We start from the raw sequence: 15,274 nt of genomic DNA on the forward strand, positions 1-15,274 counted from the left end.
GTGAAAGGCAACACATTTGGCGTGGGAGAGAAGATCCATGCATGCACGCCATCTCCACATGTGTGTAAAGTGTGCAAAAAAAGCAGCCGTGAAAGGCTAAGCGCATAAGTTTGCAGAGCACCTCCAAGCGTGCAGCCCAAGCTTTGAGAGTCATGGCTAATGATATTGACAAGGAAAAGCCAGGAGAACTTGTTTCATCCTTTGAGAACGCTTTGCCTTCCCGGTGAAGTAAGCAAACCAGGATCTTCCAAAGTGCAGCCCGGGTCCATTTGTGGCCAGCAACTTGTTTTTATTGGCCCCAAGAGGGCTGAAACTAACTACTATAGTCGACTAGTCATCGACTATTAACGATTGTTCGACTAATCGGATTATGAGGTGTATACCAATTCAGTGGCTCTAATCTAACCATTGGCTTTCAATGATAGTTCAGTCAGTTTTTCTGACAACTTAATGTCTCTGGTAACAAGCTAATTATATTACCAAGGAGGGTCAGAGACCACATCCTCCAGATGTCCGACACTCACAGATTTAACATGTTTGAAGTAAAATGTTCCCATACGTTCAATGATTTCAATCCCGGTTGCCAGTGGCCACAGCCATTTTTCTCTTTCTGTTGCCGCTGATCAGTGGTTACGCTGACAAGCGCACGTTTGTGTCCATCCGGAAAAACACAAGCGGTGACATCACAGACTATTATGGACAAATTAATTTGTCGGTGACAAATGTTATTGTCGACTTTTTTGGACAATGTGAACAAATTGTTTTACTCCTAACCTGTAGCACGGAAGTTTGGACGACCGTGATGTAAACAAATACAAGTGGATAAGACGGAAGCAGTATGACCCCCTTGTTCACGAGAGATGCAGAACCGGGATTACTGTATTTTGTCAAATGAAACAAATAACTCGAGAGTGCTTATCATTACGCCCCTAATATTTACTTTTATACTGGTGATTTTTGAAAGCTATTGTTCTGAAAGAAACCTTTGAACTACTGTGAGCTACATATTTTTTCTACTGCCTATTATCTTCCACAGGCCATTCTCAAGCGTAGCCTGAAGCAGACGTGTACTTCACTTCCCCTCATGAAGAGAGGTCACACCAATAACCTGGAATTCTTTCTCTCAAACATTGGCAAACTTTACATGAATGGGTAAGCAAATGCCTTACTCTGAATTCAATTACACTGCCATTTTTTAAAAATACCGTATGCCTCTTTTTAGCATCAACTTGGATGGTAATGTGCTATGTTCAGGAGTTAAATACCCTGTACCAGTTGGCACTCCTATGATTTCGCCCCTGGTTCAGTGGGACCATTCTCAGACTTGGGATGTCCCCAAGGTAGAAGATTTCTCCTCTGGTGCTGGGGGATCCAATTCTGCTGTTGTCTACAACATCAGTATGCATATCTGGTTATCTTGCATTACATCAAGCGATAAATACACAACTGTTTCTCTTTTCATCACATATTGTATGTGCTTGGTGTCCAACTCTGACCAACAGACATAAATCCTGAGTCTCCAGACTACTACCTACTTGGACACTGCATCGATGGGCGTATCCTCTACCCAGCGACAGGTTACTTGGTGCTGGCTTGGCGTACCTTGGTTAGAAATCTGGGACTTGTCATGAATACCACTCCTGTGATCTTTGAAGATGTCGCCATCCACAGGGCCACAATTCTGCCAAAGACTGGTGAGTTGTCAGAGCAGGATTTCACTGGGTTATTTGAGATCATTAACACTATTTACAAAAATTCTAACTATTTCGGCTCAACACCCACATTAGATTGGGACCTTCCTGGGACCCAAACAAAATGTATTTACAGCAGGGTAGGATTGCCTGATGCTTTTGTGAGTTTATCTTTTGACAAAGACATGAACTGTCCATCAGTTTCATGGTAGTTATTCTAACAAAGACAAAATATCAATAAACATTATAATATTAATTTGTATTAGACTGAGAGTAATAAATATTTGATCCTACAGCAAAACATGACTTAGTACTTGGTGGTAAAACCCTCGTTTAAAAGCGCAGCAATCAGACGCTCCTTGAAGTTGGTCACCAGGGTTGCAAACACCTCAGGAGGGATTTTGGTCAGAGAAACGGCTCCAAAGCAGAATAATTTCACTTCATGTTTAACAGTAAGAATGGTGTTGTTAAGCTCATACTCACCATTTCTCTATCTCAAAAAGCTAAATTTTGGTCTCATGTGACCACCTCACATACTCCCATGGCTTGTTGCATTCATATAGTTGTTCGTTATAAAACACTGTTATTTTGAATTTCTTCCATTTATGAATCATTGCACCAATAGTGTGGTCTCTTTATCACCAAGTTTCTTGTTGATGGTCTTGTAAGCTGAACCTTTAGTTTACATCCCATCTCTATCCTGTATGAGAATGATATAGCCCACTTATTTCCACTTTTTTCTTCACAGGCTTGGTACAGTTGGAAGTGCGTTACATGCCTGCCACCAACAAGTTTGAGGTTTCAGAGAATGGAAACCTGGCTGTCAGTGGTAGGTCATTTTTGTTGGTTATAGTTATTGAGAATATTTAGATGTACTCAGATATATCTTGTATGTCATTGCTTAAAAAAACACATTTTGTAAAGACATGTCTTTGATTATAAGTGTATGTTGAAATGCTATGTTCTAAATAAACTAATTTTCAGGAAAAGTGAGCGTTCTGGAAGATGCAGCCCTCGATTCGTTTCATAGTCAGTTAAGGCAGGGATCTCCCAAAGACGATCAAGACCCCAAATTGAAGCTCTTGACACATGACATTTACAAGGAACTGCGACTTCGCGGCTATGACTATGGCAAGACCTTTCAAGGCATCTTGGAAGCCAACAATGCAGGTATGTATTGGTCCAGCTAAAGCAGAATGTACTGTATTTCAGGCTCAATTTGTTTGTATGTATGCAACACATTTATCTAAAAAAAATTGCCTACCAAATGCCATCAAAGAATCAACCAAACATTTCAGCATTGCAAACATCTTCTTTTTTGCTATATTTATCTTTGGAAAAACCTCCATGGGAGCCTGTAGTCAATACAACAGTCAAAGTTGTGTTATGTCACAATTAACAGTTAAAAATCGTACCACTCCTCGTGGTGGAACGGTACGCCGGATTTTAGTGGCATATAAACTATACGTTTGCTGTAATTTAAGCTTTTTATTTTCTTGGTATTGTCAGGAGACATTGGGATGCTGCACTGGACAGAAAACTGGGTGACCTTCCTGGATACCATGCTGCAGATGATTGTGGTCGGTCTCTCGGGCCGCAGTCTTCGCTTACCAACTAGGATCCGTTCGGTCTGCATTGATCCTGCTCTCCATCTGGAAAGTGTCCTCAAGTATGCTGATGAAAAACAAGGTATGTGTTCCTAACTACTTTTACATGAATAGATGCTAATTAATTGGCACCTTACTTTTTATTTTATTTTAGGGACAACCAAATCAAATAGCTACAATCATTTATTGAAAATTGTTTGTGGAGGTCAAGTTGATACATTTCTATACAAACATCTTAAACCCTGGGCTTCAGAGGTTTTCTGGAATATGATTTTTCAGGAGATGTGCAAGGTCTACGTGGATGATTTTGGCATCAGAGTAATGAGGAAAATCTGATGGTTGCTTTAGATGTGAAAATGTACACATATCCTGAATAAAAGTAAATGAAGTTTCTTGTTCAGTGAGTTTTAACATTAGAGGAATTTTACTTGTACTGTGGGAAGGGCAAAGTGTTCGCTTTCAAACAGGGCGTAGTTGCACTACTGTTAGGTTTTTTTTTTAAATGATCCTTGACCGCTTTCTTTTGCCCATTTAAGAGCGAGTGGTTTAAAATGTGTCTTCTGTTTTCAGGTTTGGTTGAGCTATTGGCAGAAAATCTTCCGGTGACTTGGACATATAGCATGTGTATATTGATACAAGGGTTGTGTAGCAGTTACCATAGCAACACAAATTCAACCATTACTACGCTGCCCCCTGTACTTAGTCTAGCGTTTCTAAACGGGAAAAAATGCTAAAACCAATCCAATGCATGTCAATATATGCTAAGCTTGTTAAAGCTTTTGTGTTATAGGTGACCTATCAAATTGTTATCAGTGTTATATACAATAATATATCTTAAATAAATGAATACATTTTGTAGAATGTGCCCAGGGCCCAAAAAACTAATGAACTGCACGTGAAAAATGGGCTATAAGCCACATTGGACACCACTGCAATAAACTGTACAAACATGAGTCAGGTGCCTGAGCAATATCTGCTGTGCATAATGTAATATTATCTGATATCAGACTTTTCCATTGCAATTATTTTGATAGCTGTGAGAGTCCACCTCAACCGCTGCCTTGACAAAATTGCTGCCGGTGGAGTCCAGATTAACGGCCTCCATGCAACTGTTGCACCACGTCGACAGCAGCAGCAGATCCCTCCAACCCTGGAGGAGTTCCTGTTTGTTCCCTACGTAGCGACGCAGTGCCTGAAAGCCAACGTGATACTTGCTGAGCAGCTAAGGCTTTGTAAAGGTACTTGTGTCTAAAAAACGATTGTATAGAGTCATGAACTACATTAATGGTAAAGTATCTAAGATATGAACTGTTGAACAAAACATTTGTTTTACTTTATTTGGCCTCCACAGGATTAATTAACAGACTGCAGCAAAAGTTGTCCTCTCATGGTGTGAAGCTCTCCATCCCTGGCCTGCAGGGCATGTCTGAAAGCCCTCATCCCAGCCCTGCGCCCTCTGAACCCAGCTTGGTGCGGCTCCTCGCCCTGCTCTGTGAACTGGAGCTGAATGGCAACCTTTGTTCAGAGCTGGAGCAGACTGTGGAGAAGGAGAGGGCTTGTTTGCTACAAGACAGTCTATTGCAGGGACTTCTGCGCAGCCCGGCCCTCAGGCACTGTGTGGACACTGCCATGGAAAACAGCACGCCTGGCAAGATCAAAGTGTTAGAAGTAAGAAAGAGAAATAATTTGGAAAAAAAACTGCCAAATGCAGAGTTATGTAACTTCTGATTTGCTTTCCCTTTGAACAGGCCTTTTCCAATGATGGCCAGCTCTTCTCCCACGTACTACAAATCCTCAATATCCAGCCAATGCTGCGTGTAGACTATGTTGCTACAGCTGCCAGTGAGGACCTCCTAGCTCCCCACCAGACTACTCTGGACGAACTGGCAGTCACTTCAGCTCAGTGGGACCCTCTGTCTGGTCCCGCCCCCGGAGGCAAGGTTGGAGAGGCTGACCTGGTGGTTTGTAACCATGCATGGTGCCCGCTCAGGATGGACCCTGGAGTGCTGGTGGCAAATCTCTCTTCTGGAGCCAAGCAAGGAGGGTTTGTTCTCCTCCACACTCTGCTAAAGGGGGAAACTCTTGGGGAAATGGTGAACTTTCTCTCCAGAGCCAATGAGAACAACTGCCATCGCGGACTGCTCACACAGGTCAGTGGAGACATGTTTGAATCCCTCACAGCTTTTTTCAGTCATGAACTGCATTCAGAGCGGTTCAAATCTTTGAAGATGCAGACTTCATACTAGAATTTTTAGACTTAATAATTCTCAACATCCGCAGCAGCTCCTCTCTTATTTGGATCAGAATTATATGCACATGTTTATTGCTTAGCATTCATTGTGAAGCTATACTGACCTCCGGGCAAAGTTTGTTCTGTCATGCTATGTAGTTGGTCACCCTGTGTTTTGGGGATCTGGCCTAACGAAAGATCATTAAAACAACACTACCAAAATGCTGCCTTTGACTCGCTTGATGCACAACTTTATGTCACAATCATAATGGGCATAAATATTCTGTTTTCCTCAAACACATTGAGAGAACATAGGAAATTAAAAATTTTACACATTCTACAATATTTTATTTGTAACGCAGCAAACTGCGAACATACTTTGGAATATTTGACATTAGGGGTGATTGACATCAGAATCACAAGTGTTAATTATCCCGATTCTAAATCCATTCAAGATTTGCAAAAATGTATAAAAAAAATACTTTTTAAATATTAAACCTTTTTTGTAACCTGTTTTGAAGGTTTTATTATAATTTTTATAGCAAATAATATATTCAGAGAATCAGTTCTAATCGAGAATTTTGATGAATTGAGAGCCAATTCTGAATCAACTGGTCACCCCAAGAATCGGAATTGAAATGTGAGTTGTAAAATTCATATCCTTATTTGACACTTTTATATAATTAAAAAATATCTATTTTAGTTTATTAAGTTTTATTTTAAGGTCTATTTTACACCCAGAACAGCTGCTCAGCTACATTTCACTCCTAATACTGCTTAACAATGTTAAGTGACAATTAATATATTATGTCTTTGAATGCACGAGGTGATATTATGCTGCTTTTTTCTTAATGTTCTCACTTAGGACGAGTGGAAGAAAGTCTTTTTTGATTCTTCACTCAGCTTGGTGGCCATCAGGAAGTCCTTTTACGGCTCTGTGCTATTTCTTTGTCGCCTTCGGGCCCCCGTCAAACGACCAGTTTTCCTTGGTGTAGACAGTGCTGACTACAAGTGGGTGGAATCACTCAAGGTTTGTGGGATTTTGCCAACCAGTGTCCTGCAATAATTATTTCAATCTAATTGCCACACAATAGTTGTTCTTTTTTTAATTGTTGCTTTGTGGTTCTTGGGACAGAAAACGCTGGCTGAGCCCTCAGACTCTACTGTGTGGTTGACTGCTTCTCAGGCCCACTGTGGAGTTGTGGGAATGGTCAACTGTCTGCGGCAAGAACCACGTGGCATCCGAATACGGTAGGACATCACTACTAACCTTAAGCGCCAGTGTTTCCCCTATGTTTACAGCTTTGGGGTGGCAGGTGGGTAATGGAGGAGCGGGGAGGGGGACATTGATACAAACGCATGCAAATAGGCAGCCATGTTAATTGGGGTTCTTTTCATTTTGAATAGTTTAACCGATATCGGTCACACGTGATTATAAGTTACGTTTTGTCATCTTGTCGCACTCACGCTAATTTGAGTTAAAAAAGATATATCATAATGAGTTGTACTGAAACAATAAATAGAAGCTATGTACTGCATCTACGTAATAAATCACTATGAGTGGGTCATGCAGCATATTTTTTAAATGTTTTCATTTCATCCTTTTTCGTTCTCCAGCTGTGCATTTGTGTCAAATCTTAATGGCTCGTCAGACGCGCCAATTCTACAGCTGGACCATCCATCCATGCAGTCAGTGCTCGACGGGGACCTTGTCATGAACGTATTCAGAGATGGGCACTGGGGTGTCTTCAGACACCAGCACGTAACTCTTGGTACGACATGTCAGTGTTCAAGGATTTTCTTCATCAGACATACTGTAAACAAGTGGGGAGTTAGTAATGCTTGTGTAAGTTGGCTCGCTTTCCAACACATATTCACTCTATTATGTTTATGGTAAGAAGAGAAAAATAACAACACAAAAATGCAGAAAAAGTAGCTTTAAATAAAGCAAGCATTTGATCTTCAAGCAAAAATTGGCTAAATACTCAGAGACACAAACCCTTGTTGGAAAGCACAAGTTTATTCGCATACATCTCAGGAGGGATTTTGGGTTATTCCTTTAAATCCTGAAAATCTAGAGGCTGTGGTTTGGCAACTTGGAATTTCAGCTGCCTCCACAAATTTGCTATTGGATCAAAGTAAGGGCAAATTTATTTATAGAGCATAATTAATACACATGGCAGTTCAAAGTGCTTTTAAGAAAATTACAAGAAGACAAAAATAAAAATATAATAATCACAAGACTTATCATCAAGTTAAAATCATAAAATAGAATCATCATAAAACAATCATAATTTAAAGTAAAATCAAAGAGTGTAGATAAAATAATTTCCATCCATTCTTTTTCTACTGCTTGTCCCTTTCGGGGTCGCGGGGGGTGCTGTAGCCTATCTCAGCTGCATTCGGAAATAAAGTGTTTTCAGCCTGGATTTGAACATTGCCAACGTTGAGGCCTGTCTTACATATTCAATAAAACTATTCCAGATTTTAGGAGCTTACAACTAAAACACAGTTTCATCAGGTTTGTTCCTGACTCTGAGTACCAGCAGGAGACCACTACCTGAGGTTCCCAGTTTGAGATGGTTCATATAGTTCTACAATGTCAGAGATGTACTTCGGCACAAGACCATGAAAATACTTGAACACAAGGAGAGCTGTTTTAAAGCAACAGGAAGCTAGTGCAGTGACTTTTAAGCCCTGGACTAATATGGTCATATTTCTTGGTTCTAGTCAGGACTCTAGCAGCATCATTCTGGATGTACTGCAGCTGCTTTACAGCTTATTTTGAGAGCCCAGTGAGAAGGCCATTACAGTAGTCTAACCTGCTGGAGACAAAGGCATTGAATTTTTTTTCTAAGAGTGATGTAGACATTATTCCTCTGATTTTGTAATGTTTATAGGTGGTAAAAAGCTGCTAATGTTATTGATTTAATGTGGCTGTTCCAGTTTGAGTCCATTATTACCCCTAGATTTCTAACCTGATTATTGGGATTCAGGGATAGGGTCTCAAGGCGACTAACACCTTTCTGTTTGCTTTTGTGGGCCGCTGGCAATGATTTCAGTTTTGTCTGAGTTAAGCTGAAGAAAATTGTTTTGTATCCACACACTGATCTGTTCAATGCAGGGACAAAGTAAATCAACAGGCCAACGTTCACCTGCCGTCAGTGACATGTAGATCGGAGTGTCATCTGCATAGTTGTGTTAGGACACATTGAAGCTGCATATTAGCTGGCCGAGTGGCAACATGTACAGCACAAGTTAAACAAGAGGCGTCCCAGAATCTAGCCCTGAGGAACCCCAAGGTCATAGCCATTTGGTAAGAGACACGGTTACAAATTCAAACAAAATGTGTCCTGTGATCGGGGTAGCACTTGAACCAGTTAAGAGCAGAACCAGATATTCTCACCCAGTTTTGTAATCTCTGTAATAAAGTGTGGTTAACTGTGTCAAAGGCAGTGCTCAGGTGCAGCAGAACGAAGACTGAGACTTTTCTTACATCTGTGATCAGGTGGACATCATTGTCACCTTGATCAAAGCTGATTAAGGTCTGTCTCTAAACCCAACCAATAAAGACAGATGGCCGTCCTACGGAGCCTGGGTTCTAGCCGAGGTTTCTTCTGTCGAGGGAGTTTTTTCCTTGCCTCCGTCGCCATGTGTTTGCTCATGTGGGGTTCTGTTGGTTCTCTTTATTGTATGAGGAGTGTGGTTGTAGATCTGCTTTAAAGGGAAAGTGCCTTGAGATAACGTCTGTTGAGGTGGTATAAAGCCTTTCAATGATGTTACGTCTTCCTGTGACGTCAGTAGAGAAACAGTATCAAAGCAGAATGTTTCCACTTCCAGATTTGACAGAAGGGATGGTGTTATTGTGGTCATATTCAAAATTTCTCTGCCTCCAAACATGTGGAGTCATTATAATACCAAAGAGCTCATCTGGTCTCATCTCATCCCAAGCCTTGTTCAACCCATCTGTCAAAATTATTTTTTGTTTCAATACAAATTGATTACTACCTTTAATCAATGCTCTTTTCTGGATTTTTTGGTTGATATTCTGTTCTACTTTAAAACCTATGGACTTGTCATGTAATTTTCTAAAGGTGTAGATGTACAAAATAAGCAAAGAACCAAATAATTATTCCTCCCGACCCTCACACCTGCTGTAACTTAGATGACACAAAAGTATTTTGTGTTTTTGTCATTTGCAGATAAAAATGAAGAATTGACAGAGCAAGCTTACGTCAATGTGTTGACTCGGGGTGACCTCTCGTCATTGCGCTGGATTGCCTCACCGCTGCGCCATTTTGTACCCGACAACCCCAACGTGCAGCTGTGTCGCGTCTATTACAGCTCGCTCAACTTCAGAGATATAATGCTCGCCACAGGCAAGCTACCACCTGATGCTATTCCAGGTATGTGGATACAGAATAAATATTTCATCTCGATAACAGATTGTGAACAACACATGATACTATGGCAAGTCATATTGTTTCTTATCCAGCAAAAAGAGTGGTCACATTGTAACTTCAAAAATATTAAACTAATATATGCTCTCCAGGGGACCTTGCCCTACAGCAGTGCATGTTGGGCATGGAGTTTTCTGGTTTGGACCCCAACGGTCGGCGTGTGATGGGACTGCTACCTGCTAAAGGCTTGGCGACGTGTGTGGATGCGGATAAAAGATTTCTCTGGGATGTCCCTACTAACTGGTAACTTTCACACTGTGTGTAGATGTATGAAGTGTTGGTTCATATGAAAGAACATTGTACTGTACATTTATAACACTGCCTCTATGAGGGCTTTGTATTATTATTACATAATGATAAAATAACATGCAAGCTTAGGAAAAGCATAAATACCATGTTCAGGTCCATGTGCTTACATTTTAAAGAAATCATGCTGTTGTATTACTATTAACTTATTAGACATGTACCTGGGGATAGGCTGATTGGCAACTCTAAATGGTTCCGAGTGTGTGAATGTGAGTATGAATGTTGTCTATCTGTGTTGGCCCTGTGATGAGGTGGCCTCTTGTCCATGGTGTAACCTACCTTCTGCCCAAGCGGTAGAAAATGGATGGATAGATAGACTCCTTGTTGTCTTGTTCTATGTCAAAGAAACTCCAATGGTCTTTATGCCATTCTTCACGGGAAAGACAGTTGACGGGGGACTTTGATTAAAGGGGGCCAATGATGATTCTAATCTACATTTTTAACACTTCCTTGTGGTCTAGATAATATGCTTTGGTGTAATATTTTGGTTCTTAGTCACATTTGTAACCTAATTTCTGAGTATATCTGCAATCATACATTTGTGGAGGTATTCCATATAGATAAAAATTAGCCCCTCCATGGCTAGCCCCCTACAAAAGTATCAAATGTTTCTTTTAAAACGGTACAATGTTTATATATCTCTTGAACACGAACATCACAATTTTTTTTTCAACACATTGTCGACAGTAAAATGTATGCAAAACACAGCGTTATGATTTGATTTGACGCTTTGACATTGTTCAACACGAGTAACCATCATTGTAACAACATTTGTTGGTCAAAAAAGAGGAAATTCTTAGGTCCCCTTTAATAGAAATGAATAGACTGAAAACAGTCTAAGTCAAAAACAAGTGGTAAGTTGGTAGTGTGATGGCAGTCAAACTTTGGCTGTGAGTTACCGGTACTTGGGGACGAGAGAAGTGCTGGCCGTTATTCGAGCGACAGTGCAGCATAGTCCTTAAGTTAAATGGCTGTTTGTTTGTGATGCAGCTCGTTAGGTAAAATAAAATAAAAAAATACATAGTTTTGTAATTAGATTGCATGTTAGTGAGAATCGAGATGACAGTTTGTTTTTGAATTTTGGATGTGTAGCCCTAATATCGATAAAGTAATGACAACATTTCTGATACATCAAATGTAAATAATTCCTCAATCAGTGACAAACCTTGAATGAAAGGCAAGCAAGATCTGGGTTTACCGTTTTAAATGGACTTCTCTTGAAAATTGCAATCAAAGCTGCCTAAGAAAGACTTGCTTGCGCATATTGAGCTCAGTAAAAGCACCTGCAACAACATGTACTGCATGAACTGTATGATACAAAAATGTGAGCATTCTTTTGTCAGTGTCTGATTATTCTGTCCCAAAGAGAGATTCTATGTAATTTCTCTTATGACATGAAGGACTCTGGAGCAGGCTGCCTCTGTGCCGGTCGTCTATGCAACAGCATACTACTCGCTCGTGGTTCGGGGCAGGCTGCGCCCTGGAGAAAGTGTTCTCATCCATTCAGGGTCAGGAGGTGTTGGGCAAGCTGCCATTGCCATTGCCCTCAGCAAAAATTGCAAAGTTTTCACAACAGTCGGTAAGTGGCTTTAACACAGACATATTGTATTTGAAATATAAGTCTGTTTTAATATCTTACTGTCGTACTTTCAATTACAATTAGATTCAAGTACTGTATCGTACATTTCAATTTTGTTCACATTTTTTCTTTCATGTTTTTAGGCTCAGCAGAGAAGCGCGCCTACTTGCAGGAGAGGTTCCCAAGGCTATCAGCGGAGTCCTTTGCTAACTCTAGAGACACATCCTTTGAACAGCACATCCTACTCCACACTCAGGGCACAGGTATGTATGTTCCTCTGTGGAAACAGATACTGTATTGTCACATAATGTAGCAGATTGTCTATGTGACACCCTCCTAAAATTTGACCTTGTTGGGTTACGTTATGTCTTAAGATTGAAATTATTTTGTCTATTTAGTTGTATGATATTTATCAGATATTTGCTAAAATCTCAGCTGCCTATTGAACAATAAGTTTTATGTGTGTGCTTTTCAGGTGTGGATGTGGTACTAAACTCTCTGGCCGAGGAGAAGCTTCAAGCAAGTATTCGCTGTCTTGCCCGACATGGCCGATTCCTGGAAATTGGCAAATATGACCTGTCCAACAACTCTCCTCTCGGTCAGTAGAAGTCAGATAGCAACTGAATCTTAAAGGGGAACTGCACTTTTTTGGGGAATTTTGCCTATCGTTCACAATCATTATAAGAGACAAGAAGACAAAAGTTTTCCCTCTCCCGCTCGCCTCTCCCTTTCCCCCTACGGGACCCCACCCCTTGGTGTCGCTTTATGGGATTGGGTAATAATGATATTGTTACCCAAAATGCCATGGACCCTGCATGAATTAAAAGTAAAACAGTGGATGAAAAACAATTCAGTGCAATTTGTCTCAAAAGCAATTTAAAGCAATAAAGTGCTGTATCTTAAATATAAAATCTCATGGTCTTGGTCACTTCGGAGCCCAGCTGTTGTCTCTCGTCCTGATCCAGAGCCACTGGCTTGCTCTTTCAGCAGCACTGGACAGGACTTTGATGGCTTGACGTTAGGCCTGGCCCCGAATTCCCAGGTTCTTAAGGATACTGGTAGTTGACCTGCCCACGAAGCCTCTGCAGCCCACCTCCACAGGGAGAACTGTGGCCTTCCAGCCCCCGTTGTTCAGCAACCGCTGCCAACTCGGCATACCGGAGCTTCTTAGCGGCATGGCGTAGTGAGTAGAGCAGCTGTGCCAGAAACCTGAGGGTTGCAGGTTCGCTCCCCGCCTCTTGACATCCAAATCGCTGCCATTGTGTCCTTCGGCAAGACACTTCTTGCCCCCAGTACCGCTCACACTGGTGAATGAATGATGAGTGGTGGTCGGAGGGGCCGTCAGTCTACCCCAGGGCAGCTGTGGCTACGAAAGTAGCTTACCACCACCAGGTGTGAATGAATGATGGGTTCTCACTTCTCTGTGAAGCGCTTTGAGTGTCTAGAAAAGCGCTATATAAATCTAATCCATTATTATTATTATTACCGCAATCTCAACTTGTACAAACACATTACTGCTAAGATACAGTAAATGGGTTTGTTAATTGAAAATATTAAATTGACCCTTGTATCCTTTGATTTTTCTGTGATCGTTCCTCGATGGAAAATGTTTGGACACTCAAGCGTTTTTGTAGTTGCTCCTTAAAACCAACAAAGCACTCTTCTCATATACAGTAGACGATCATTCACTAGTGTCAACATTGTTTCTGGTGTAATATGTATATGACGGTTCATACTGAATTACTTTATTTATGACTACTGTAGAGTTTTGGTGAGGTAAAAAAATTAAACATAAATCAAGAAAATAAGAAAAATTAAGGGAGTAGTCTGCACCCTCCATCCTTTGAGTTCTTCAAGAAAAGTGTGGCCCCTCGAACAATTGTGTTGAAAAGTTTATTCGTTGGTGTCAACTGTGATTTTGTTGTCATCTCTCGACAGGCATGGCTCTATTCTTAAAAAATGTTGCATTCCATGGCATACTGCTGGATGCTCTCTTTGAAGATGGAAACCGTGAATGGGAGGAAGTGTCTGAGCTGTTGAAAGATGGCATTGTAGGAGGTGTTGTCCAGCCTCTAAAGACGAATGTGTTCGAAAGGGACCAAGTAGAAGAGGCTTTCAGATACATGGCTCAGGGCAAGCATATTGGCAAGGTCCTCCTGCAGGTCAGTCATGAATTTGACTCACATTTTATAATTTCTTCACATATGTTATACCCCCAAATACAGGAGATCTTTGCTATTTGTGTGGGTTAAGTCTCTTTAATTGCCATTGTATACTTGTAACAAAGGATGCTAAAAAGCACAATGTAGGTTTAAGCCTTCAATATGCCACATACTTATTAAAGGCATTGTAAAATACTAAAATGTAGAGTTGGTACCGACCACTAATGAATGATAATGAAAGATGAGCGACAAAGCAGATACCGGTAATAGAAATCACGGACTAGCCTTTAGCCTGGTCCTTAGGCTAGCACTACAGCCGTGCTTCAGTCTGTAGTGATGCGGCATCCATTTTCCTCTAAAGCAGTTAACGATGGTACAAGGTTCCACAAGCTGCTGAGCCGAGGCTTGTCGACATAATCCACTCTGCTTGCCTGTTGTTCTTCCAGGAACGATTTGCAATAATATTTGAACTTGTGTTCACCTCACTGCAAATTTTGAGGCGGGAAAGTTGACTATCAAAGGCTAGCTAATGATATCGAAGTCACAAGGTGTATTGCCATCATGGATTGGCATGACATTATTACATCATGTAATGAAATCACATCACATTATACTACATGTATGACATAATGATGTTATGTCAAATCAAGATGGCTGTCCATTTTATGATTCATTATTTATTATGATGTACAGTAGTACTTAAATTTACGCGCTCAATTGGTTCTGCGACCGAGCTCGTAATGAACACTTGTATTTCAAATTAACATGACCCATTGTAATTAATTTAAATAAATTTAATCTGCGCTCGGCTCTTCCAAAACATCACCATTTTTTAACATGTAACATGCCATTTAAAATGAGAAAATTAACTTTTAGATAAGATATATTGCATTGTTTTGAAAAACAATACAATAGAATGTACTGCAACAGCTAATGCTAGCAAGGAAAAGCGAATTCTAGAGGCAAATCTTACAGGGTTCATTCTGACAAGCACTATGCAATTTAGCGATGGGGAGGCCCATAACTCAAATTTATGCCCGCAATTTAAAACATAATGTATAATGTATAATAATGTATCTTCATGAATATAAAGGTATCCGTCCTGATTCACAAAATACACCTGGTAATTAGGGATATGAATCTTACAACAACTCACGATCCGATTCAATTTCGATTCTTGGGATGACTATTCTATTCAGAATTGATTTTCGATTTAACATGATTTTCGATTCAAACAGA

The 15,274-nt window shown here is 40.5% G+C and overlaps 1 protein-coding gene across 1 annotated transcript in view; it reads left to right on the plus strand.

Annotated features, from left to right (window-relative positions):
• Positions 1-15,274, plus strand: part of fasn (fatty acid synthase) — an 88,042-nt gene that overhangs the window by 49,293 nt on the left and 23,475 nt on the right. Inside the window, exons 15-32 of the mRNA XM_061967060.2 lie at positions 1,037-1,152; positions 1,223-1,398; positions 1,503-1,694; positions 2,440-2,520; positions 2,676-2,861; positions 3,201-3,380; positions 4,333-4,536; positions 4,650-4,966; positions 5,047-5,448; positions 6,394-6,558; positions 6,664-6,779; positions 7,146-7,300; positions 9,731-9,934; positions 10,081-10,231; positions 11,695-11,873; positions 12,017-12,136; positions 12,349-12,471; positions 13,812-14,035. Coding sequence (XP_061823044.1) covers positions 1,037-1,152; positions 1,223-1,398; positions 1,503-1,694; positions 2,440-2,520; positions 2,676-2,861; positions 3,201-3,380; positions 4,333-4,536; positions 4,650-4,966; positions 5,047-5,448; positions 6,394-6,558; positions 6,664-6,779; positions 7,146-7,300; positions 9,731-9,934; positions 10,081-10,231; positions 11,695-11,873; positions 12,017-12,136; positions 12,349-12,471; positions 13,812-14,035 — 3,291 coding nt within the window. The remainder of the gene's footprint in view (positions 1-1,036; positions 1,153-1,222; positions 1,399-1,502; positions 1,695-2,439; positions 2,521-2,675; positions 2,862-3,200; positions 3,381-4,332; positions 4,537-4,649; positions 4,967-5,046; positions 5,449-6,393; positions 6,559-6,663; positions 6,780-7,145; positions 7,301-9,730; positions 9,935-10,080; positions 10,232-11,694; positions 11,874-12,016; positions 12,137-12,348; positions 12,472-13,811; positions 14,036-15,274) is intronic.

The sequence above is a fragment of the Nerophis lumbriciformis genome, linkage group LG11, assembly GCF_033978685.3.
Source record: "Nerophis lumbriciformis linkage group LG11, RoL_Nlum_v2.1, whole genome shotgun sequence".
Classification (NCBI taxonomy): Eukaryota; Metazoa; Chordata; class Actinopteri; order Syngnathiformes; family Syngnathidae; genus Nerophis; species Nerophis lumbriciformis.